The 24,186-nt window shown below is 37.4% G+C and overlaps 1 protein-coding gene and 1 long non-coding RNA gene across 4 annotated transcripts in view; one reads left to right on the top strand and one right to left on the bottom strand.

Annotated features, from left to right (window-relative positions):
* Positions 1 to 973: 973 nt before the first annotated feature.
* Abca1 (ATP binding cassette subfamily A member 1) overlaps positions 974 to 24,186 on the bottom strand; it is a 135,150-nt gene continuing 111,937 nt past the window's right edge. For all 3 annotated transcript variants that reach the window (XM_048783274.1, XM_015492234.2, XM_048783273.1), the window contains 19 exons: positions 23,841 to 23,935; positions 22,679 to 22,711; positions 21,543 to 21,648; positions 20,608 to 20,682; positions 19,931 to 20,100; positions 18,247 to 18,424; positions 16,170 to 16,285; positions 15,916 to 16,060; positions 14,287 to 14,410; positions 13,135 to 13,264; positions 12,755 to 12,875; positions 11,716 to 11,778; positions 10,996 to 11,102; positions 8,233 to 8,374; positions 7,757 to 7,891; positions 6,618 to 6,721; positions 5,917 to 6,009; positions 5,008 to 5,251; positions 974 to 4,405 (listed from right to left, as the gene is read on the bottom strand). In XM_048783274.1, coding sequence (XP_048639231.1) covers positions 4,265 to 4,405; positions 5,008 to 5,251; positions 5,917 to 6,009; positions 6,618 to 6,721; positions 7,757 to 7,891; positions 8,233 to 8,374; positions 10,996 to 11,102; positions 11,716 to 11,778; positions 12,755 to 12,875; positions 13,135 to 13,264; positions 14,287 to 14,410; positions 15,916 to 16,060; positions 16,170 to 16,285; positions 18,247 to 18,424; positions 19,931 to 20,100; positions 20,608 to 20,682; positions 21,543 to 21,648; positions 22,679 to 22,711; positions 23,841 to 23,935 — 2,322 coding nt within the window. In that variant the 3' untranslated portion in view covers positions 974 to 4,264. The remainder of the gene's footprint in view (positions 4,406 to 5,007; positions 5,252 to 5,916; positions 6,010 to 6,617; positions 6,722 to 7,756; positions 7,892 to 8,232; positions 8,375 to 10,995; positions 11,103 to 11,715; positions 11,779 to 12,754; positions 12,876 to 13,134; positions 13,265 to 14,286; positions 14,411 to 15,915; positions 16,061 to 16,169; positions 16,286 to 18,246; positions 18,425 to 19,930; positions 20,101 to 20,607; positions 20,683 to 21,542; positions 21,649 to 22,678; positions 22,712 to 23,840; positions 23,936 to 24,186) is intronic.
* Positions 9,750 to 24,186, top strand: part of LOC125610676 — a 28,189-nt gene continuing 13,752 nt past the window's right edge. Inside the window, exon 1 of the long non-coding RNA XR_007340671.1 lies at positions 9,750 to 11,120. This is a non-coding gene — a long non-coding RNA (uncharacterized LOC125610676). The remainder of the gene's footprint in view (positions 11,121 to 24,186) is intronic.

The following is a 24,186-nucleotide window of genomic DNA, read 5'->3' as shown; positions in this document are numbered from 1 at the left end:
GGGGAGGGTGAAGTTGTGATGCAGATACAGAGGAGGCATCTAAGCTACTCAATAGCCAAGAAACTTCTGTACACAAAGTTCAGATCTGTGCCTCAGCAGAAGGACCACTTAACCATGTGTCATTGCAGCTATTCCAAAGAGATCACAGTGGAACCAGGACTCATGTGCTGCCAGAAAAAGGACTGTTTGACAGAAGTTCTTCAAGTATCAACATAAGCATACATCGGTTTATGAGACTGGTTCTTAATGAGCTATCAAAAGTACATCCGCATTGTCTCATCATAACACCCACTTGTGTATAGACTGCACAGCACTTATTTCAGGTGAAGGCATCTTGATGTTGGTATTTCTCTTCCCACATTGCCACTCTTGCTCTGTGCTCACCTTTTTCATCACTGCACCTTGCCAGTAGACATGCCATACTATGTTCTTGTATTTTTTGTTAAACAGAAGCACAACAAAGGCTGCCTTTGTAACTGCCTCAAAACCAAAGTGAAATTTTTATTAAAGAAGCTTAGCTACAGAGTATTTTCAGACATCTCTGCAGCTTAGCTCATTTTATTCCATCATCCCAGATGTGGAACACCTATAAAAACTTAAATTAAGCAACAAATATGCCTCTTTGATAACCTTGAAATAATATTTGAGTATTAAGTTATCAGAATTGAAAGCTTGAGACTTAATGGGTTAACAATCATTGCACAGAATAAGTTCATCTACAAACCTCTTAAACTTTCTTAATATCAGTTATTCTTATCTCAACTGAATCATGAAAGAGCATAACACCACTTTCTATTCAAGTAGTCCCGAGTTCTGTTTTGATTAATAAGATATTTGAACCTTTTCTAAAATTTTTACTTTTGATCCAAATAGCATCCCCAGATCTATGTGGGACATTTCTTCTTACTTTTGCAAGGCTTTATTAACACTTCAACAGCAGGTGGTGCTGTGAATCCACAAAAGTAAATTTGCATAGACAATAGAACTGTCACAGCTTTATTTCGTGACTCAATACAACATAGAAATAAGCCTTTTTAATACATCATATAAAGTTATTGACAATACAAATTTTTTTTGTTTTTTTTCCTTTTAATGAAAATGATTTAACTTAGAAATCTATTGTGAAACTTTTGTCTAGTTTTGCAATTCTCAGATATTCCAGTGCAAAAATAGATCCATTACAGATAGCATAAAGTGCTTGGAATGAAGGGCCAATGATAAAGAAAAAGCACAAAAACAGCTTTACCCAAGGGTATAAGAAGGAATAATAGCATACCTAATCCTTATGGAAATATAAACATTCTATAAAAAGGGATGCAACAATTTGGAAAAGAATTAGAGCAGTATTAACTATGGTATTACATTATTACTAGTAAATACAAATTAATATCTCAGTATCAAAGTGGTTCATTATTACATAACACATGGCTCTTTGGAAAAAATTTTACCTGATATATACAACCATGAGAAGAAAACATAGACAAATCCCTTTAGTCAATGATTACTATACAGTGAATGAATGATGTGCAACATTTAATAGTCACAAAGAAATGCTTTCAGTACAGATATCAAAATACAGTAGTTGAGGTTTGGTTGTTTGTTTTATAACAATGAATAGTGCTGGGTATTTATATAGAGAGGACTTGTTATTTTCTTTTGTATTTTTTATATTCACAGTTAGTAAGTTTTCCAAGGTATCCAAAAGATGCAAGAGCAGAAATCTTTGAACACTTTTTGAGAATTTATGAAACTCACATAGTTACATTTCCACAGTTAATATACAGAAATTTTATTTAAGGATAGAGTTGGTAAAAATTTCTACCATAATTAAGTTTACACAGGGAACTTTAAGATTACTATTTGGATAGTCTAAAAGGTAACACAATAATAATGAAGTTAATGTAGAACTGTATATTATTTCTAGCTTCAGAAAGACTCTTTTAAATCTACATTTAATTTTTTTTTCTCAAAATAGTTCACAGTGCCTTTGAAGTTTTAAAATGTGACCTTGAAGTCAGAGTAATTAGAAGCAAAGAGTCACTCATGGATTTAATATCATGAATGAGAGTGATTCATGGTGAAATGAGAAAACCACCAGATTTTGATTTTATTTTTAAAATTAATGAGAAACTAAATTATTCTTAAAAACTAAATTATTCTTATATCTTTGAAAATGTCATGAATGTAGTAATCTCATGCTAATAGTTATTGAAAATATGCTTTATCATTTTAGAAAATAATGACATTAATTTTTTGAAAATCATTTTTCTTTTAAAGCAAGGAGTTACTTAACAGTCTATGAATCTAAATATATATGTATATATATTCAGATATATATACATACACATTTGAAATATATCTGAAATTGTATACCTTTAGAGTTAATATTTAAATTTTAGAAATAGTTAAAATAAATTAATGATGATATTGAAAGTTCACTTGAACTTTGCCAAATAGCAATTCCCTCATATTTTTGTTTTGTCTCAAGAAAGATGACACTGAGCATTAGTGAAATAATATTTTTAATTTAAAAATTAAAATAAGATTAAGTCTGAAAACTATTCTTTGTGGAAGCATTTGCTGTTTTTATTTTTTTCAGGATAGTTTAATGATTAAAGAGATGCAAAATTTGAGATTGTCAGAGATTTAATGGGGTGTCTAACATTTCTGCAGAACCAATTATGTGGAGATACTAAATGTCATAAGTACAAGTTGTATTCAACAAGTTCCCAAGCTAGCTGATTTCTCTTTGAAAGAATCCATTGTTCAGCCTTGTGACCTTCTCTGGCTTTTGCACTGTTGCTATTAAAAGAAAAAAAAAGTCTAGCCAATATTCTTTAAGTGGGCTTCCATAATCACAATAAAACAACCTATCTTTTGTAAACCAGTTAGCTGAATAACATGGCATGGGAAATCTACTGAGACTTAATTTCTCTTCTTAATTTCTCCTCTCTATCCATCCATCTATACGTACACATTCAGCTATAGCATATACTCAAAAAATACTTGATTGATGAACTGATTTAAGAGTATTCTACATGATTTTAAATTCAACAACAATATCATGAGATCTTGACCACCATGTTGTTTTCTAGTCACTAGGCACTAGTCAGACATTCTATCTGCAAATTTGTATAGGAAAAATAAAGCTAGTGAGGCAGTGTGACCATACTCCTCTATACCACAGGTCCTAAAAGAGGTCATTCTAAGGTTTCAGAAATCACTGATATAACTGAAAATTCCAAATGACATAATAGTACAAAGATTTTTGTCAAAATATAACTCAATCTTTTCATTTCTAGATTAATTCAAAAAGCCAGAAATAATACTACACCTGTGTCAAATAACAAAATTTTTGAGATGCAGTGTACCGTGTTAGCAATCAGGACAAATGGGCACTAGGTTTGAATACACCATCTCTTTAATCCCATGCCTTTACTTCAGAAGCTTACAGTTCCAACAGTTTGGCTGCTGAGCCTTTGCTTCTTACCAGGATCTAAGTAGATTTAAACAGTCCCAGAAAGACCCTAGAAACCCATGGCTCCCAAGCATGGGGCAACATAACAATGGAACCAAGTTTCCTGTGTGTAGAGATATCCATACTTTACATATTACAGCCACCAAAGCAGCTCATCAAAAAGGGACTCAAAGAAGGACGTTAGCCGTACATGGCACCATTTTGTCACCTGATATTTAATGATGTTGATAGACTCTGAGAAGAGCAGCTTTACAAAGGTGTATGTTACACACTATGGTGTTTCAGACTTTCTGAGCAACTTGGCACTAGTAATTCTGGCACACTCATTGCCAGCAATGGTTGTGTCACCAGGAAACCGGTCTCCTGGAATGGGATGGCTTAATGGATGAGGATGTACGCCTTTGATTTTGATAATCACTGGCCATGGTTATTTGATGAATTGTTGCTGCAATCCCAGTGAGGATACACAGGAACAAAAAAGTATGACTTCAAACCCAAATGTCCACTGGGTTCCATACTAGAGTTTCACATAGGTAAAGGTAATAAACTAAATTCAAGTCTTTTTCACATAGAGCCATACAAGACATAGGCTACAAAGGCACTGCCCCTGTAATGGAATTTTGTTTTCATTGCATTGAATTGCATTGCATTGAATAGTATCAGTACAGTATCCAGTTTACTTCTTCCCACAAAAACTTCCAGCCTGTTCCTCTGGAACACTTCACACAGTGTAAAGGAAGATCTCGTTCTTCCTTATGTTCAGCCATCCAGTATGAACGACATTCTTCATACATAACTTTCTTTCACTTTCTCGTCCTGTAGAAAAGATGTGAGAACTGAAACATCCACTACTGTCTGGTTTTTGTGTAATGACAAGTCCTTTAAGTGGTCATCATCACTTTGGTCCTTGGCAAAGTTCACAAATACCTGTCAAAACAAAGAAGGGCTTTATAAGTACCTCTTGACTTGTTCTTTCTTTATTCTAGCTGCAGTTTTATTCTAATTGCATTGTCTTCATGTTGAAATTAGGTCAGGTAGGAGAATACAGAATTGCATAAGTAGATTAACTAGAAAACTGTGTGAGGGAAGATAAGATACTTGAAAAACATTAATAATCATTTAAAAATTCATATTCTGTGTTAATCCCACATCACCAACTTCCATTGATTAAAGGGAAGAGTGAAGAGAACATTTACTGAAAACCTATCAAATGCCAGGATCTGTTTAGTAGTTTTTGTTATCTAAATGGGACAAGGCACATAGCAAAATGCCCTATCTATGATAGGTACTCAATAAATTATAGTTGTTTGGAGTATTAATTCAGTAAATTCTCATAATAATTCTGTCAGGTAGAAAGCATTATCTTCCTTTTTGGTTCACAGAGGTTTAGTAAAATGCATTGCTAGTAATCATAGATGAGGAATTCAAGCACAGATAGTCTGAACTGTGCTCAGGCTTGTGGTGAAGGTGTGAGTAGGCAGGAATCATCAACCTGGGAAGAAAATCTATTTTTGACACTAAAAGCTTACTTGGTCAAGTGTTGTCTGAGAAACAGAGTAGTCTTCTATGTGGAGTCGCTTTTTGCTCTGGGAGAGGATACTGAATATCCTGGCCAGGGAAGATAAGGAAGAGGGAAGCTGGTACTGTAGCATGTTCCGGTGTTTCTCTTTTAGGACGCTTCCTGGGAAGGCAAGTCCAAAGAATTCCTGGACAGGCTTCAGGTCAGGATTGGATCCTGCTATTCGTACAACTATTGTATAACCATCTCCAAACCTGAAAGCAGGAAAAAAAAAAAAAAACACCCAAATGAAGTATCCCCAGGAAACTTCTCAGAAGAATATTTACCTCTGAGAAACCAACTTGTGCCATGAAAATGGGAGGTCCCTGAAAAACCCAGAGATCAGTTTCAGAGAGAAGGAACCAGTTATCATTTATTGAGAATCTATGAGCAGTGCCAGATGCTCAGTGCCCTGATGCTGAGTGCCCTGTTTCTCAGTGTCTTTAATCCTCACCTGGATCCATGAAGTCTGACAGATGTTACTTAAACCCAGGGAGTTAGTCACTTGCCCATGATACAAAGTTCCTAAGTGGTAGAGGGGAAGCAAACCCATTTGCATAGATGCCAAAACTTGTGCTGTTAATCACACTGTCATGTGAGTTTTTTAATTTCATAAATAAAGCAAAGCCAGGAAGTATTATTCTTGGGAAACAGACTCTCAGAAAGGCTAAGTAACTTGCTTATGAGTCAAACAACCAGTATATAATAAAGACAGAATTTGACTATGGTTCAGTTTGACTTCAAAGCCCTGATTCTTTGCACCATACTATTTTTCCCAGTTTAATTTCTCTTTATTTTAAGCTACCATTTATACACCAATGAAAGAATAATCATCAAGGTTTCTAAATAGGTGCTATCCTAGAGAAATAGTCTCTTTTACCTATTTTTCAGATGTTGTACACTGCCAAGGCACCTGAACCTCCCATTGACCATAATTGCCATCCTAGTGCAAAGGGCTTCACATTCCTCCATACTGTGGGAAAACAGAACAAAGTTTTAGTTTCAGAGACATGCTCCCATAAACATCACAACATCACCATGACATCTGGCATTTCAAAGAAAAAAGTTTCCCAGCTTCCAGTGCATAATCACATCCTATTCTAAAGACATGTCGATATACAGATGAAGCTCCTCTCTGCAGTGCCATTTAGAATTGTGAATAAGTTGGAAACAATTCAAATGTCTAACAAATGGAAAGAATTAAATAAATTAGGATATATACTAATGGAATACCATTCAGCTATAAGAGATGATGACATACTTAAATTTACTGACTTAGAATAATGTTCACAATAATATTAAGTGAAAAAGATCAGAGTATATATATATATATATACTATGCTTGCATTTTTGTTTGTAAAAATACATACACACAAGTACACATAGGTTTGCATAGGAAATCCCTGCAAACATGCATAAGCCAATGAGAACAATAGATGTTTTCAAGTAATACAATTTCAGGTGATAAATGTAACCTTGGCCTTTCTGTACTTTCTAGCTTTTACTAAATGAACATGTATACTATTTAGCAGATTTACAAATAACACAATGTAAAAGCCAAGCCAAGACTTCACTACAGACCTATGAGATGTAAGCACTACTGATCTCCCCTCCTTGACGATGCTTAGGGCACAATTCCACAAGAATCTTCGGGCTTTGGGATCCATGCCTGTGGTTGGTTCATCCTGAAATTAAAGTAAAATAAGTTTTATCATTTGCTATAAATAAAACACCAAAGATAGACTTGTTTTTAAAAGCTGAAGCATTCTTAAACATCATAAGTTTTAACTTACTATTTTAGTTATTTTGAACCAAAATAACAGAATAAATTTCAAACTCACTTAGAACAAGTTCACTTTTATGAATGTCTCATTGAAGCAAGAAACTCAAATATTCTAAGGAAATTTTTTAAAAATTAAACAAATTTCTTCAAATAAATAGGGAAGGAAAAGAGCCATTAGTTTCAATCATCTTTTCATTACTAACAAGTATATACTAAAAATTCTCTTTGTCAGGATAAGGTTTGAGTAAAATTCCTTTTCTTCTTTTTTTATTCTAGTCTACTTCAGCTTATCTGGTTATAGTCTAGACCATTCATATGATCTAGATTATTCTATAACCTTAACCCAAGGTTTCTTCCTATAATAACTTCAGTGTTCTTCTCTAGCAAAGAAAGGAGATCAAAGGCTATTGCTGTCTAATGTATTTTTCATTTATCTCTCTTAAGGAACTATGATCCAGTGAAGAGATCTTTTTTTTTTATTAATACTGGGGATGAAACCCAGGAATGTTCTACCCCTGAGATACACTGTCAGCCCGTTTTTAATACTTTGAGACAGGGTATCATTAAGTTGCCCAGGCTGACCTCCAGCTTGTGATTTTCCTGCCTCAGTCTTCCATGTAACTGGACTTACAGATGTACACAACCACACCCAGCTACTAAGGGGATCTGAAGCTGTGTCCTCACTCTCCATATTCAGGTTATGAACACATAGATGATCAGAAAGAATGTTCCAGAGAAGGACCAAATCACACATTCAGCCTCACAGACTTATAGGGATTCTCCAAGCCAGGTACGTGGGATGTCTATTTGACAGAGTCACCCCTATTTGTGCCAAGAAAGAAACTCCCCTCTTCTTGAAGGTTGCTCTGCCACACAGTCAATGGCCTATTTTCCATTCAGGCCAGAACAGTAGTTTTCCACCCAAAGTCACACTTACCAGAAATACCACAGGTGGCCCACCAATCAAAGCCATGGCTGTTGAAAGCTTGCGCTTGTTGCCTCCACTATAGTTACCAGCATATTTTTCTCCATACTTCACAAGGCCCAGTTTCCGAATTGCCCATTCACCAACCTGGAGAGATAAAGCACCTTGACTTTTGTCTGCCTTGGTAATTTTAGCATGCTTTGTTACACTTATATGTGAAAGTTCTTTGATTAAGACTGGATTCTATAATCATGACCTGCAACTACAGAGGTACCAGAAAAAAGGAGAGGAAATTTATGTGATGGGAGCAGTACTCCCTCTCTGCACACCCCCAACCAATGCATGCCTACCCACCCCTACTCCCCCACCATTATGGGTTCCCACCCATGCATGAGGAAAACAGCCTGAAGTAGTCATAGGTGGAAAATCCATAAGGTATGGTGTCAGGATGCCAAAGAGGCAGGTTGGCTTTCTAGTATCCATGGTACCTTGCCAACTTCTTTCTCTGGGACTCCTCTCAAGAGGGCAAAGAACTCTACATGCTCTCTTCCAGTCAGCAGCTCTGTGATAGCATCAAACTGAGGGCAATAGCCCATGTTCTGATGTACTTCATGGATATTTGACAAGATACTGCAAATGAAAATAAAACTTGTTAGGTTTTAAGCATTTAGACATATTCTAATCAGACAATCTGGGTTAACATTCCTATAGAGTATGCTTGTGCTTTACAAAGATACCAATATCTGCTGCTTAAAGGAACAGCCTTTCTGCCCCTCGGATGATAGCTGTTCCCATCTGTCAGGGTTTCTGTCTCTACCCTGCCTTATCTTTGCATCTGTATCTCCCAGCATTTCAAACACGCATGCTTGGTCCTGTTTCAAAATCCCTGAGTCCATGCCCACTGCAGCAGTCTTTACCAACAACCTAAATAACACTATCTGGAGCTTTAAAATCTTCATCCCAGACTTGCTCCTGTGGTCATATGTACCAAGTGCATTGTCAGCCCAAAGTTGTCTTCATGACCATCTGGACCCAGAAATCCTGGGTGTGAGCTCCCTTCTGCCTTCTGCTGAGCCATACATTGACTCAACCACAGTGTGCATATTCCACATATTCTGGTCCTACCAAATACCTAGCCCAGAAACCCTCCTAGCTTTTAAGGGTTTTTTGCTTGTTCCTTTATCGTAGACCCTCTGAACATGTGGAAACAGAAAAATACACCTACAATCTTACAGGTGGGGGCAATTTTTAGGTTCTTTGATGCCAATAAGGTTAAGAATCCCTAATGTATGAAAATTTCAGTGTCTATATCCCATTTTCATGCCTGCACTTCACACCCTCAATAAGATACATTAACACTCACACATATGATTTAATGAAATGTTTCATAAAATGGTACCTGTTGTTACTACTAATAGTACATTCTGATAATTCTTATTCTATTCTCTAACATGTCATTTGAAAAGTACTGGTTGTGACCTACTTGAACTTGGCCTTTTGGCAGTGGTCATTCATCTCTGCTTATCTATTTAGAACTCCCAGTGTCAGCTTTCTCCAGAATTATGACTGAGTCAGTTCTTATAACCCATTACTATGATAAACCTTAGGTTGAGCCAGTTACTGCTGCCATTGCTAAGTGCCCCAGGAGCATTAGAAATAAGCCTAGGGAACAGTGGTATTCCCAAAAGTTCTGTTCTTTTAAGGTTCTTAAGTTGCTACTGAAATGATTGATAAGGGGGAAAAAAGATCAACGAGTACATCAGTTTCCTCACTCTTCAATATTATTGGCTATTCCCCTGTTCAGTGTTTTCAAATTTAGAGTCATCTCCCATTAGTGATTTATAAAATAAATCCACAACCAGCACTTTTTAAATGATATGATATGCCGGGCGCAGTGGCGCACACCTGTAACCCCACAGGCTTTGGAGACTGAAGCAGGAGGATCTTGAGTTCAAAGACAGCCTCAGTAACAGCAAGTCACTAGGCAACTCAGTGAGACCCTGTCTCTAGTCAAAATATAAAATTAGGCTGGGGACGTGGCTCAATGGTTGAGTGCCCCTAAGTTCAATCCCCAGTAACAACAACAACAACAAAATTAAATGACATGATAGAGAATAAAATAAGAGTTATTAGAGTGTATTTTAAGTAGTAACAGCAGGTACTATTTATGAAAAATTTCATTAAATCATATGTGTGTTAATGTATCTTGTGTGTATCAGGCTGAAGTATAAAATATTATATCCTACATGGATCATGGTTCAGAAAAGTTTAAAGGTCACTGCCTTTGTACCATGTATCCATATAGAAAGCCTGAAGAAACCCCACATATTTAGAGCATTCAAGGTTAATACTGCCTAACAGGCCTCTAATGTGTTGCTGTACTCCCAAAGATCAGACTGCTTGGTAACTGTACAGTCTCAGAAAACAGCCTAGTGATGGCTTCATCAGTGGGTCCACTCTTTCTAGAAGATGAGCTGGCAGGTAATACCTTGTAGAAACTAATACAAAGAAACAGTAAAAGTTGTATACAAGCACATATTTATATAGTAAAAAATAAAAATTAATAAATGCCCAACATTTATAAGGAATTGATTAAACAAATTATAGGTACATGTACAGAGAGGAATTTTATGGAGCAATGTATTTTTAACCCACTGGAAAATATTCATAATATAACCATTAACAATAAAAACTAATTTTAAACCTATATGCAGAATAATCTCAATTTTATGATACATTTATATGTGTAGAAAGACAGATTTGGGGTGATAGAAAACATCTAAAACTGGATTGTAGTGATGATGGCACAATTCTGTGAATTCACTAAGAATTACTGAATTGTTCTTTAAAAACAAGTAATTGGGCTGGGGTCGTGGATCAGTGGTAGAGTGCTCAGCTAGCACGCACGAGGCACTGGGTTCAATCCTCAGCACCACATAAATGTAAAATAAAGATATGTGTCCACCTAAAACTAAAAAGTAATTATTTAAAAAATAAAAAATAAAAACAAGTAATTTACACGTATGAAAAAGCTGATAAAAGTGATGCAGTAAGACTGAAAGAAAATGTAAAGAGTGGTTATCTCCAGGTAGTGAAATTATGGATGATTTTTTTGTTCTTCTTTAAACTTTACTATATTTAAACATTTTTATGAAATCTAAAGTGTACTATTATAATCAAAAAATAACAATGTGTTTCTTTAAAACTAAAAAAAGTCCTTGTAACAAAATACAGATCACTTCTTTTCTCACCTATTTTTGTTAAGGAAAGCATCCCCTCTGGTAACAGTGGTGTCTCCAGTTAGCATCTTGAAAGTGGATGATTTCCCAGCACCATTAACTCCCAGAAGTCCAAAGCACTGAAAGAATAAGACCAGGTGAGTTGTATAATCAAACTACTAAAACTAAATTTGAACAACCCTAGAAAATAGCCAACTGAGCTTCATTTTTATATGACATCATCCTGAAACATCATTCTTAAATATCAATGACAAATATCTTTTTGGTTTAGGACATCATACAGATATTAAATATGTATTTTATAATGGGATCATTTTCAGCAAGTCTGTATTTTTAAGTACCATTTGAGTTGTCAGATTAAGACAAAAGTTAATGGATGTGTGAAAAACAGTAATGAAAGCCAGTTAGTCAAATTATACCACCTTATTTGACTAAAGGGCATAAAAGGACACATCAGAAATGAGAAGGAGAAAAATCTATTTGAATTTCCTCATCCTCTGAAATAGATCACAAAAGCACATTTTGGGTGTACATGCTTTTCTTAAAATGCCCGAGATTATCCAAAATCATTCTCTTGATATAAGGGGTCCCCAATCTCTTGATGACTGATTGCTTCACACAGGCATAAGGAGAGAAACTTTGAAAGCCACTTTCATCCTTTATAAACATGGTTATTTGATTGGATAGATACAGTGTGAATTAACAAACACAATGCAGACAAAGTGTGTTTACCTCACCAGGAGGAATGCCAACACAAATCCTGTCAACAGCAGGCTTCCTCTTCCTCCTATATATCTGCAACAGACAAAATGCAAATTCATGAGCTTCAGTGACTCACAGCTCTTCCAAGCAACTGTGGCAGAGAGGATTATAACCCAAACACGCCATGAAATAAGACTCTATCAATAAGACTAAGTCATATATGATGTGCTAAGAGCCATTTCTCTCTCTGCCAACCAGGTGTAACTTTGAAGCTCAAAATAAAAGTGAATTTCTTTTTAATTTTTAATTTGGGTCTTTTAAAAAATATATCAGTCACTAATATCTACATATTTTTTCCATGTATTATTTATAGTTCATTTTTAATTTTTTTAAAATTTTTTTTAGTTGTAGGGGGACATAATACCTTTACTTCATTTGTTCATTTTTACGTGATGCCAGGGATTAAACCCAGTTCCTCACATGTGCTAGGCAAGCACTCTTCCACTGAGTCACAACCCCAGCCTAAAATTAGATTCTACAGGATAAAATTTTGCAATCAAAGTATTTCAAATATTCTATGTGTTACAAAAAGTGAAATTTGGGATTCTGCCATCTAAGCGGGCATTAGAGACATGTCAGCTTTGGTGATTATAAAATTTAAAATCAACAATTTATTCTCCATACCTCAGTTTTGACTAGATATATAATATTAGTATGTTTTTTCTTCATTTTTTATTGGTGCATTATAGTTGTACATATTGATGGGATTTGTTGTTACATATCTGTACATGCATACAACATAACAATATAATGTTTTAATAACTAACACACAAATAAATATAAGTAAAAGAAATAAATTTGAGAATGGAAATTCACATTACAAAAGTATTCTCAGTAGACTCTCTAATTAAGAAGTTTCCATGTATCTTTAAAATAAAATTAAATTGACAGTAGCTTAGTATAGATGCACATTTGGGGAAGCAAGCTTTTTCATTAAGCAACTAGGGTAGTTTCCAGCACACACAACTGAAAAATTAAAGCCTGTAATAGCCCCTACTCACTATCTCACCTTAGTCAACTCCTTGATTTCCAAGATATCATTCTGTCCTCCACCATCCAGAATTCTCTGTCTTTCCCGCCTTACATCTTCATCCTCATCATTCAAAGGAGGAAGCTTTGCTTTCACTGGTCTTAGAAGAAAAATTTTAAGAAAAACAACCTTTCAAACTCTTTTTAAAAACAAAATCCAGTCTCTAAAGCAATCTCCTAAAACCTGCTTGCCACAACTTCCAGCCTTGGCAGGGTAGGCGTTGCAGGATGCCCATAATAGGAAAATCAATTTGATTTTCTTGAGTTCAAATTCGATCCAACCATCCTTGGCAAGTGTTTCCCTGTGTCCCCTCTGTGACCCTCTACCAAGTGCTCCATGAGTTCTGAGCAAAAGCTTACCTGGGCCTGATGAAGAATCTGTACTGGATCAGAACTGTAATGAGGAAAAATACCACCCCTTCCACAGCCATGGCAAAAAGGTTTCGTCCTACCAAGTCCCAAGAGAGTGGTGACACAAAGCGATTCTCCCCTAGTAAACAAAATTCAGAAATCAAGTCAGAATGAAGGTGTCAAGAACCATGTCCTTCTTCAAACATGGGGTCCAGTTCACCTATTTTCCTAGAAACACCAATGGCTATTACCAAAGAAAAGGAGAAAAAATAATGAGAGTGACTACTTTTCAAATCTGACTTGTGGGAACATACTACTACCCTGTATCAATCAGAATTTTAGAGCCAACATGTCTTAGATCTATAACTTCATGTCAGATAGCTAATATCTTTTGAATGAGATAGGCCAAAAATCCTTTTAGATAAGGCAAACAATCCAGGATAATTTTTAAGGTCAGTATTTTAATGAATTCCAAGTTTTTAGTAATAAGAAATACTAGAAAGCACATTAAAAAGATGACCATTTCAACGGCACATAATGTAACCCAGTGACTCAATTAAGTCACCTGATTTTATCTAACTATTCCTTAAATTCCTTATACATCTCCTTTGTACCTCCAAGTTGAAGAAAGTCCCTCTTCTGTGTCCGTCAAATGACATGGCCCATCTAACTACATTAGCCAGTAGATGAATGACAGTCATATGATGATATGAGAAATATTTTTAACCACTCTAAAGGTAGAAAGAGCTGCAGTGAATTATCATTTTATAGATTGTGTAAAAGATAATATATGACCTCCAGGCCTGTGATTTTCCTAATAGAGTCAAAGTGTACATCTCTCCTTCTGATTCTTGTTCTGTATCTAAGTCCCAATGCTGTGTTACTTTTTCAGTAATTCCAATAAACTCAAGTAGTAGCATGAGGCACTGGGTACAAGCAAATGCCAGCATTTTCCTTACTCCCAAAAATGCCCTTTCACAGATAAATAGCTATGTCACACTACACCAGAACAGCTGTACTGGCATAAACATTCAGGGGGGCAAGAGGAATATGGACATCCAGAGCCCATTCATCAGTCCCTTTCCAAAACAAAAGCTAGGGCCCAAGGCCCATGCAATTGCCATCTCTTCTGAAACCTCTAGCAGCCACTGATCCACTCACCAAATCTTTCCAGGGCATCAGCCATTGCCTGGTTTTTCACCATATCAATGAGCCCTCGTCCCAAGCAAAAATGTGGGAAGATCAAGAACACAGACTTCAGGATATCATTGATGTTATTCAGCTTCTAAAAAGATAACAGAAAGAGAAAGTATGGATATCAATCATAGTTTAGGCTAAAAATGTATCCAAGTCTGAAATATGGGAGTAAAGAAACAATTTGATTCCCTGAGAATAAAATGAACCTTTGAATTCGGATACCAATAAATAGGAGTAGGCATTTTCCATATTTTTTAAAAACTTTGGAGTAATGCTGTGGGTATAAAGAAATGAACAAAGAATAGCAACAAGGCTATGTTTGACCAGAAGCAAATCCATAACAAAATATTTGCTTAATATTTTAAAAGCAAATTGCTTGTGTCTGGGTCAATATTTGAATTTTAGGATTTTGCTAGAATTTTATAAAAATCTTCTTAAATACATCAAAAATTATTATGACACCCAGCCAACATTGGCCACATATCCAGGGATTAAGGAAGTTACTATTTGTAAGATGCACTGTGCTGGGGCATGGGAGAGGTAAAAGCTAATGAATAAATAGTCTCTGTGGTTAGGAAGAGAAACGTGGAAATAGGAAATGACTATGTAACTGGATATGTGTGGTACTAGAGGCAGAACGGAGGGCTCTGAGGGCCCAGGGAAAAAGAGAGCACATCCCAAAGGGCAGAGTAGCACAACATCACCTTTGAGCTAAATCTTGAAGGGCAGGGAGAATAGTACCAGGCTCTGCAATACAAGAAGGGCATTTCAAGCCAAGCCTACAGGATTATACTGAGTTTACGGGACAACTCTGCTAAAGTTACAGGGCTTTGAGAAAGGGTGTAGTGGGAAGCGGCCAGGAAAGGTTGTTCATCTATGAAACCCTTGTGTGCTGAGCTAAGGTATTTGGACAAAGGCAGTGACAACAGGAATGGAAGGAGTCTTGTTTATGTGACGTGTAACTGAAAGAACTGATGGGACCAGTCAAACATGTGAAATAAGCAATAGCAAAGCATCAAGGATGATTCCAAGAGAGCTGGGTTAGGCAACTGCATTGGATGGTAATGCCAGCAAGTATGACAGGGATGGCAAGAGAAACACTAGGTTCTAAGGGGAAAGATGACGACATATCCAGTTCTGGGTATCTATAAGTTATTTAAATGAAGCCATCCACCAGGTATGTGAAAATGGGAGAGTAGAGTTCGAGGGAACAATCAAGGCATAAATCTGAGAGAACAATAAGACACTGAGAAAGGCAGTGGTGCACGCCTTGGGATTGAATGGCATTGCCCAGATATGGTGTCTCAAGTGGAAAGCAAAGCTGACAGAGGACTGAGCCTTGGGCAAAGTGACACTGAAATGGAAGCATAAAAGAACTTGACAGAAGAAACTGAAATGTTTGGCCAGGGAAATATAAGGCACAGCAGGAGACAAAGGTATTGTGTAGACCACGGAAGGCTGTATCTGAAAGAGGACGGAGTAGTCAGCAGAGTCAAAGTCACAGAGAAGTGGAATAGGATCATAATTAACCACTGTCCTCTGGCACCCAGAAGTGCCCATCCCAGTAGGAGGTGCTCTTTCTACAGAACTCACATTGTTGGTAAAGAGCTCTAGCACAAAAGTGGCCACACTGCCATTGATGCCGATGAAGAGGTTCACACTGGTGAGCACCACATAGGCTGTGCTGGGGATCTTGAACACAAAGGAGGCTGGGTACATAAGAGGTGTGATTGACCACCTGGTGAGACAAGAAGATAAATGTCCATTGGAGTCCTCTACCCTCCCTATGACATTGGGTACTATATGCCTTACCCACTTTTAGAGTCCTCTACCCAAAAGTGCCTTACCCATATAGCAAAAGAAGAAGGGCTAGCACAGGCAGGTTGGTGGAGGACACATAGGACTTCTGCTGAAAGCAGATGAAGATGATAATGACCAATGTAGCAGGAACCACATAATTGCACTAAAAGAGAAAACAAGGAAATAAAGTTAACTCGTAAGTCAAAAATACAGCACATTCCAAGTCTTTACCATCACCAGACAAGAAAGGGCAGACAAACATATTGGAGAATAATATTGAATTAATGAAGCCACATAAACTATTAATCAAAATACGGACAATACATTGTGACAAGCATTTTACCCTTGGTTGGTTTTATAAACTGCATGCCCTTTCTGTCTTTCTCACAACTAAGCCAAGGTGTCACGCTCAGTAAACTCACTGAACGATGGATCCTCAGTCGGAGGAATTTCAATTTCACAGGAGACAAATAAGCTTCCATTATTCTTCCCAGAGATGATTGTGTCTGTTTCATCATTAATGCTACATTATAGTCTGCCCAAGTTCAATCTCACATGTAATCTATTTGTGAGGTAAGCGCTCATAACATGAATGTCAGAATTGTTTCATCACACTGAGAATAATTTGAAAGTCTGTTCTGACAGTGCTTCAGGCATTAAAATGCAGAAATAAAGACCTGACCATAGAACGATTATGAGATTTCATAGCTGGCAGGGCAAAGCACAGGCAGGGAGGTGACAGTGATTTTTGTCAGCTGTTAAAAGAATTGCAGCTTAAGGCTACCGGACTCTGCATTAGTCCTATCCTATTCAATGTGTTTATCAACAACTTAGATGAAGATATGCTGATAGCAAATTGCAGATTCTAAACCAGGTAGAGGCAGATAATATACAAGAATATAAGTGATGTCCCTGAAGGTAGGGACTCCATCTCATCTCTGAATCTCCTATGCCTGGCATAGTCAGACACAGAGTAAGCACTCAGTATATTTTAAATGAATGAAGTAATTACTGGACCAAGATAAAACAAAAACAAAACACAATAGACACTTAACTAGATGCAGTTTAAAAGGGATAAGTGTAAAGTTTAAGTTCTAAAAAGTTAATTGTATTAGCATAACACAAAAGCTTTCCAATTTAACAGTCATTTTTGTGAAGTAAGATTCCAGTTCACTATCAAGTTGCCAATAAGACAGTGCTCTTTCTAAAATGCAGAATAGAAGTATGGAAGAAAGATCAATTCCCTCTAAACTTGTAACCATTCAAACCATCGCCTGAATACAAGGTTAATTCTGGACTTTGCTTTTCAAAAGGGACATTAACAATATGGAATATGGCTATGGCCGGACAATCAGATCACACAGGGGCCAGTCTTAGAGTCTTGGTATAATAAGTAAAGACATCATCATCATCTCCATCATTATCACATTGTTACAGTGCTTTAGAGATGACTAAGTGTGTTCTCATATATCATCTCATCTGTGGAAGACTTTGGTTAGATGAGAGTTGTCTTTAAATATCTGAGGAGCCATCCAAAGAGGAAAGAACTAGATTTGTTCCTTATGGCTTAGAATTCATGGAATTCATAAGGAAATATAGGTCAACTTCACTTTATTATTAAATTAGAACTTCAAAATTCTTTGAAGGCTTCCATATTGGTCCAAATAGAAGCAATATATTAATTATAGCTGGTACAAAAATACATTTGCAAATGAATGAATAAGTTTATGGTAAAATGTATGGAGTTTTTAAAGAACATATGGCTTTCCTAACAAGATAAAGAATATCTTGACTCTATAGGTCAAAATTTATCAGAGAAGTTAAAAGTACTGGCTTGGGAGAGACTAAGGTCCTTCCATTTCTGTTTCTTGGGAAAGTTTTCAAATAGGAAATTAGGTAATAACTGTCATCAGTATAGTCAGATATTCTTTCCTGTGTGAAGTCAGCTCTGCATCCAGCACCATATTTGGAGTTATGGAAGTGTATAAGTGTCTCTCCCATTCCTTTTCTCATGCACCTTTAGAATAACTGGAACAATTCTCAGTGACAGGTGCTCTATCTTATATATGCCATTTCATGGCCCTGATGGAGATTCATACAAAGATAGTAGGCCTGTGCCCTTACCATATCCCAGACAAAATTGGAAAGCCAGTAGATGACAGGCTTCACTCCACTGATAAACTGTAGGTGCTTGGCTTTGCTGACCCGCTCCTGGATCAGGAACACAACAAAGCTGGCTGGGACAAAGGACATCGCAAAGATGACACATATGGACACAAGTACATCTACTGACGTGGTCATCCTAGAAAGAAAAAAGGCAGTGAAAATCAGAGATGTCTTTGATGCATTTATTGTGGAAATACAACAAATGAGGAGACATACACAGAGAGAGAGACATAAACACACACATCCAAAGAAAGCTCAGGGAAAAACATCTGTTCACCAAATATGTTTTATTCAAGGTTAAATATGATCATTTGCAAGTTTAAAAAAATGACAATTCAAATGCAAACCTGAGCCCGGTATAGTGGTGTACCCTTATGATCCCAGCAACTAGAGAGGCTGAGGCAAGAGATCGCAAGTTCAAGATCAGCCTCAGAAATTTAGTGAGGCCCTAAACAACTTAGTAAGACCCTGTGTCAAAATAAAAAGGGCTAGGGGTGTAACTAAGTGGTAAACTTCCCCTGGATTTAATTCCTGGTATTATTTTTTAAAAATCATATGTAAAGCTGATTTCACTAAGGTTAAAGAGTCCACTGCCATATGAAGCTGTTAAAGGAAGTCTGGGTGTGGTCTAACAATATTCAATTTTATCCATTGTTCTTTCTTAAAAATATTGTATTTGTAGATGGACACAATACCTTTATTTTTTTAATGTGGTGCTAAGGATCAAACACAGTGCCTCACATGTGATAGACAAGTGCTCTGCCACTGAGCTACAACCCCAGCCCCTTGTCCATTGTTCTTAACATTGTAAGAGCAGTAAATAATAAATATCCATACACACAAAAAATAATGGTATGAAACTACTCAAATAAGTTAATATTTATTGCTCTAAGTAAGTTTTAGAACAATACAATGTAGCATATCAATCTAACACATACAACAATTCTATCAGATTCTTTTTATAAGACACTTTACAAGCCAATTAAGAAGGTGTTGGTATAAAGATCCCTAGTGTCCATTATTGATATTCTATAGGAATTAAGTAGAAACTAACTGCACCATGCTCCATTTATAGAAAGGGAATCTGACATATTGAATGTCAACTCTGTGCTGGGAGCTTGGCTTGGCAATTTACATAAATGGCCTCATTTAATATCAGACATCTAGAAAGTTGACAGTCTAGATTTAAACCCAGATCTCTATAATTCCAAAGACTGTACTGGCTTTAAACTTCACACACACACACACACACACAAATTCAAGACAAATTCAAGTCAAACTATTTAAAGCATATTTCACTGGGTTAAAACAGTTTTAAAACAAATGAAACTGACTTTTATGTGTTAATGGTGAATATACTTATTTTAGGATTGTATTAACAATTTTCAACTTGCTTTATATGAATCACCAAATATAATGATTTTTGCATATCTGTGCCATTTTCTTCTACAATTCAAAAAGGCCCTGCTGGTCAATTTGTAAAGTGATCTTTTCTGCCCAGAGTCTGGATGGACCCAGACTTACATACTGTACTTGACTCTGCAACAGCTACCCTACAAGGAGCCTTCTATTTCCCTCTCCTGCTCCAGATTTCCCCAGTACTCTCTCCTCACCCCATTCTTTTAGACACAGCCATACTTACAGAGCCACTTCTGAAAGCTGCTGCTTGGTGAGATTCAGGGGGTGATTGAAAGCAGTAATCCCATACTGGCTAGGGTTCTCTCCCTTCTGCAGGTTGGCCCGGAGAATGGCATTGTTGATGACATTCAGGAAAGAGCTGATAGCATGCCAGCCTTTGTTATTGAACCACACCTGAGATAAAACATAGCAGGTAAAAGATAATGTTCCTAAATACTACTCTCAGAAGTAGGTACATACACACACACACACACACACACACACACACACACACACAAATCATGCACCTAAATTTTAGAAACTCAAGTCATATACCAATACAAAACACTGCAGAACATGGCAGAGTGATGATAACACAAGGATACAACCACCGACCATGGGGCCCAGGGTTGTACTGAGGACCTTGTATCTTTAATTCATATATTCCCCATAACTATTTGGAGAGAGCCATGATTATTGTCCCCATTTTACAGATGAGAAAACTGAAGGTTAAGTAATTCAAGTCAAAGTCTGGCAACAAAACAAATTCTCTTAATCACTCCACTATACAGCCTCCCTAGTGGATTTAACCATTTGCTCTTTTCTGTCATGAATACCCCTATCAATTTTACTATGGCTGAAAATACTTCAGGGAACAGGATAGGTTACCAAAAAGTTAGTAAAACACAGACAGCATTTTACCTTGACATTATTTTTGGTGTCCAGTCCTGTCATGAACCTTCCCAAGTTGTTGAGAAATCGATCTGCAGAACTGTCCTGTAAACAACAGAAACCCACCTCAATTGTGATGATTCAAACAGGTAAAGGGCAACAGTCAGTCCGGAAGCTGTGGACAACAAGACACCCCTATCAAGAGCAACACCACCACTACCACACTAAAATTAAATTTAAAGCCATTAAATGATTCCTGAGAACCAACTGACCAGAAGCCTACAGCATGAATGTTTCCATAATGCCACAGTCTTAAAAATATCTGAGAAATCCTGTGGCTTGAAGTCCCAAGACTGTTGTCTGTATAACCTGGCAATGAGAATTTCTTCCAAGTGTTCCCCTGGCATCATCCCAAGAACCACAAACACAATTTATGTGCAGATGTGTCAGACATTAGGGCCTGTGTTCCAAAGGCAGAAGTACAGACTGGACTCTAGGACTATCACTGCTGTCCAGGATCACAAAATCCATGTCATATGACTCCCTCAATTCTCAGTTCAAAATGGGAAATCTGAGATACAGAGAAATGAAGTGTGTGCTCACTAGGACCTGAAGACCAGCCAGCCAGCTTAAAAATGAAACTCATCCATTTCTGTTTAGTTAGTGATTGTTTTGGAAGTCTGCTTGAAGGCCAGTTTATTTACTACTGGCCAAACTGACAAACAGTTATTCTAAGAACTTTTAAATCTCTGAATCTATTTGTGGTCTACACTTTCAGGATTTTAAGTACACACTGAATAATTCAATCCCGTCTTGTTGAAGTCACAGAATACCAATGATGGCTCAGTAGTCAAAGATAATCTGAACAATGAGCTGCTAGCTGGTCAGATCTATCTGCCCACTATGCTCATGTCCCAGTAGCTCCAAGCCCTTTCTTCCAACATGTCTCAAGATGGATATACTACCTTGGCCAGTTTCAAGTGTTTCTTCATTTGCTTGATGGCATCATTAACTTCTTGACTTGGAGGAAGTGCTTGAGAGTTACTGACACCGAGGGAAAACCCACCATACCTAGAAGAACAGCCTGACATTAAAACCCAGTATGCCACATGTGATCACCAGCAGCAGACACCACATGAGTGTGGACAAGCCTCTTAGAGACCCATTTCTTATTCAACCAAAGTTTGATTCAGACAAGTTATACCTTGGATTCTAGCAAGCTATTAACTGGGTTGCTGCCCAGTAGGGAGGTCCTGGGTCTGATTATAGTTAGATATCTGAGACACTGAGAAAAGTAAGGTCATTTATTTCACATTCACTACTGTCTTTGTAGGCAAGCAGATGGGGTAGAAGGGTAGGTGGTGAGGGACACTGTCCCAAGTGGGCCAGATGGGGATAAGAGACCTTGTATCTTTACTAGCATGAGGGCTACTCTGCTCTGCCCAGAGTTTTCAAAGATCCTGGCCCTTGGGGACAAGGCAAGGAAGAAAAGTGTGAAACAGTAACAGGGAGCCTTTAAGGTCTCCTGAGGAAGTCACACCAGCCATCTCATTTCCATGATTATACAAACTGGATCCAAAGATGCTTCCTTACCCCCTCACATCTTCAAGACCCAGAGGGACAAATGGATTGAAATATGAAAATGTTTTTTATTTTCTCCAAGACCTTCTTTATCTTATGCCAAAGGCCTGAAAAATTGTTCTTGAGTCCCTGGGAACCCGTGGGAATCTGATTGGGTAAAACTGCAACTAGGATAGGTATTTCCCTCATAATGTTACTAGTCCCTGGAGACCCACAAGAGATTTCTAAGTGCCCTTAAGGAAATCAGTGAATCAGATTGTTCAAAGGCCTCTGAAGTGGCAGCTGGACACTGAGTAGAAATGCTCTGGGCAGAAAATCCAAGTCTAATATAAGCCTGTCTATACCCCACATGCTCCATAGATTCTGCAGGGCCTTTCTCTCCTCACAGTGATGTGGCACCCAGGAGTGTGTGAGGGGCAAACAATCCCGAAACCAACAGCTTCCCTCCATCCAATATGCCTGCATAAAAATCATTCTCCCAAGACTAGAAGCACCAGGGAAAATCTTGAGATCAACTTACCTAAACTCATTCACCCAGATCTTATTCTTTAAGCTGCAGAAATAAAGACAAAAACCAAAAATCAGTTCTAGAAAGACTGATGCTATACCTGATGATGCAAAAGGAGTAAACATCTACCTGAAGACAAAAGAAAGGACCAGAAGTAATCCTATCATCAGGCTGGCACTACAGGACTGTACCAATGGAAAGAAGCCTAATCTCAACATACCTTGTATTCTATCTTAAAAACCTTACATTAAGGTCATACTTGGGTTGAGCCAGTTTTAAAAACCACCTTACAAACCAAGGCATGAATTAACTAGAAGATTTTTCAATTCAAATAATACATCAGTTATAAATGACATATGGAGAAGTTATGTTAATGACTCAAGGTCATTACATTTTTGAACAGCTTTATCATTTAAAGATACTGAGCTTCTAACACAGATACCCCTCTTTATCAAGCTGCTGGGAAGGGAACCAGAACACAAATTTTCTGAGCATTAACTAAACATTTGACACTATGCCGCCAGGTCCCAGAAGCTTCAAAGTTCCATAGCCACGAGCTACTGTATCTTCTCAAGGTTCTCCCCATGATATCACATGAGCATCTAAGACACTTCACATAATTCACTTCATTTAGTTCTCACAACAAACTTGTAGGAGCAACAGTAATATCACTTTTACATAAATTAAGACTTTTTTTCCACAATACTGGAGATCGAACCCAGAGTGTCGTGCATAGTAGGCAGGTACTCTACCATGGAGCTATATTCCCAGCCCCCAAATTAGAGTTTTAAAAGGATAACAAAGAGAAAATTTTGATTACTGTCACTCAGAGTTGTCCCCTTAACCTGGAGGTAAACCACCACCACTCCCTTTTTCAGATTAAGGTTCTGCCTGATAATGCTCCTGGTCAAGCAACTAGTTAGTGGTAGAATTCAAATTTGAATGCATACTTACTTTCATTCTAGACAATGCTGCCTCAACCTTTAAGCTAAAAACTGAATGCTCACAGTACCTCTACGCATCATTTCTAGTTTAGGATGACATCCTAAACTTCCAGTAGAAACATCAAGCCATACTCTGGCAATCTCCCCACCATGTGGGTCCACTATTTGTAGGCCTTTAACTCCTCTAATCAGGGATGATAAAACACAGGCCACACTGCGTAAATAATCACCTTTTGGCTATGATCTGCACATACGTCTTCACCAGGTAATCCGAGATGTTCCTTCCCGTCAGATTCTGAAGGATGTCTGCAGTGTTCTGTTTTCTCTGTCACGACACAAAAATCAAGCATGTGTGTCTTCTTAGACAAGAATTGGCACATAAAACATATCAAGGGCTACAGTGACAGATGTTCCTCCAACACATGCCACTGTGTGACTGGAGCCCTAACCACAGGGCCCAGGCATCACCCTCCACCAACCACCACCAAGATCTGGTCCATGCTGCCCTCAGTACTGGTCATGCACTTATACCACACCAAGGTCTTCCCTAGGGAATTATTTGGAATAGCTAAACAA

The sequence above is a fragment of the Marmota marmota genome, unplaced genomic scaffold (assembly GCF_001458135.2).
Source record: "Marmota marmota marmota unplaced genomic scaffold, marMar, whole genome shotgun sequence".
In the NCBI taxonomy this organism is placed as follows: Eukaryota; Metazoa; Chordata; class Mammalia; order Rodentia; family Sciuridae; genus Marmota; species Marmota marmota.
The sequence above is the reverse complement of the archived record's forward strand: the minus strand, read 5'-3'. Positions and strand labels throughout refer to the sequence as shown.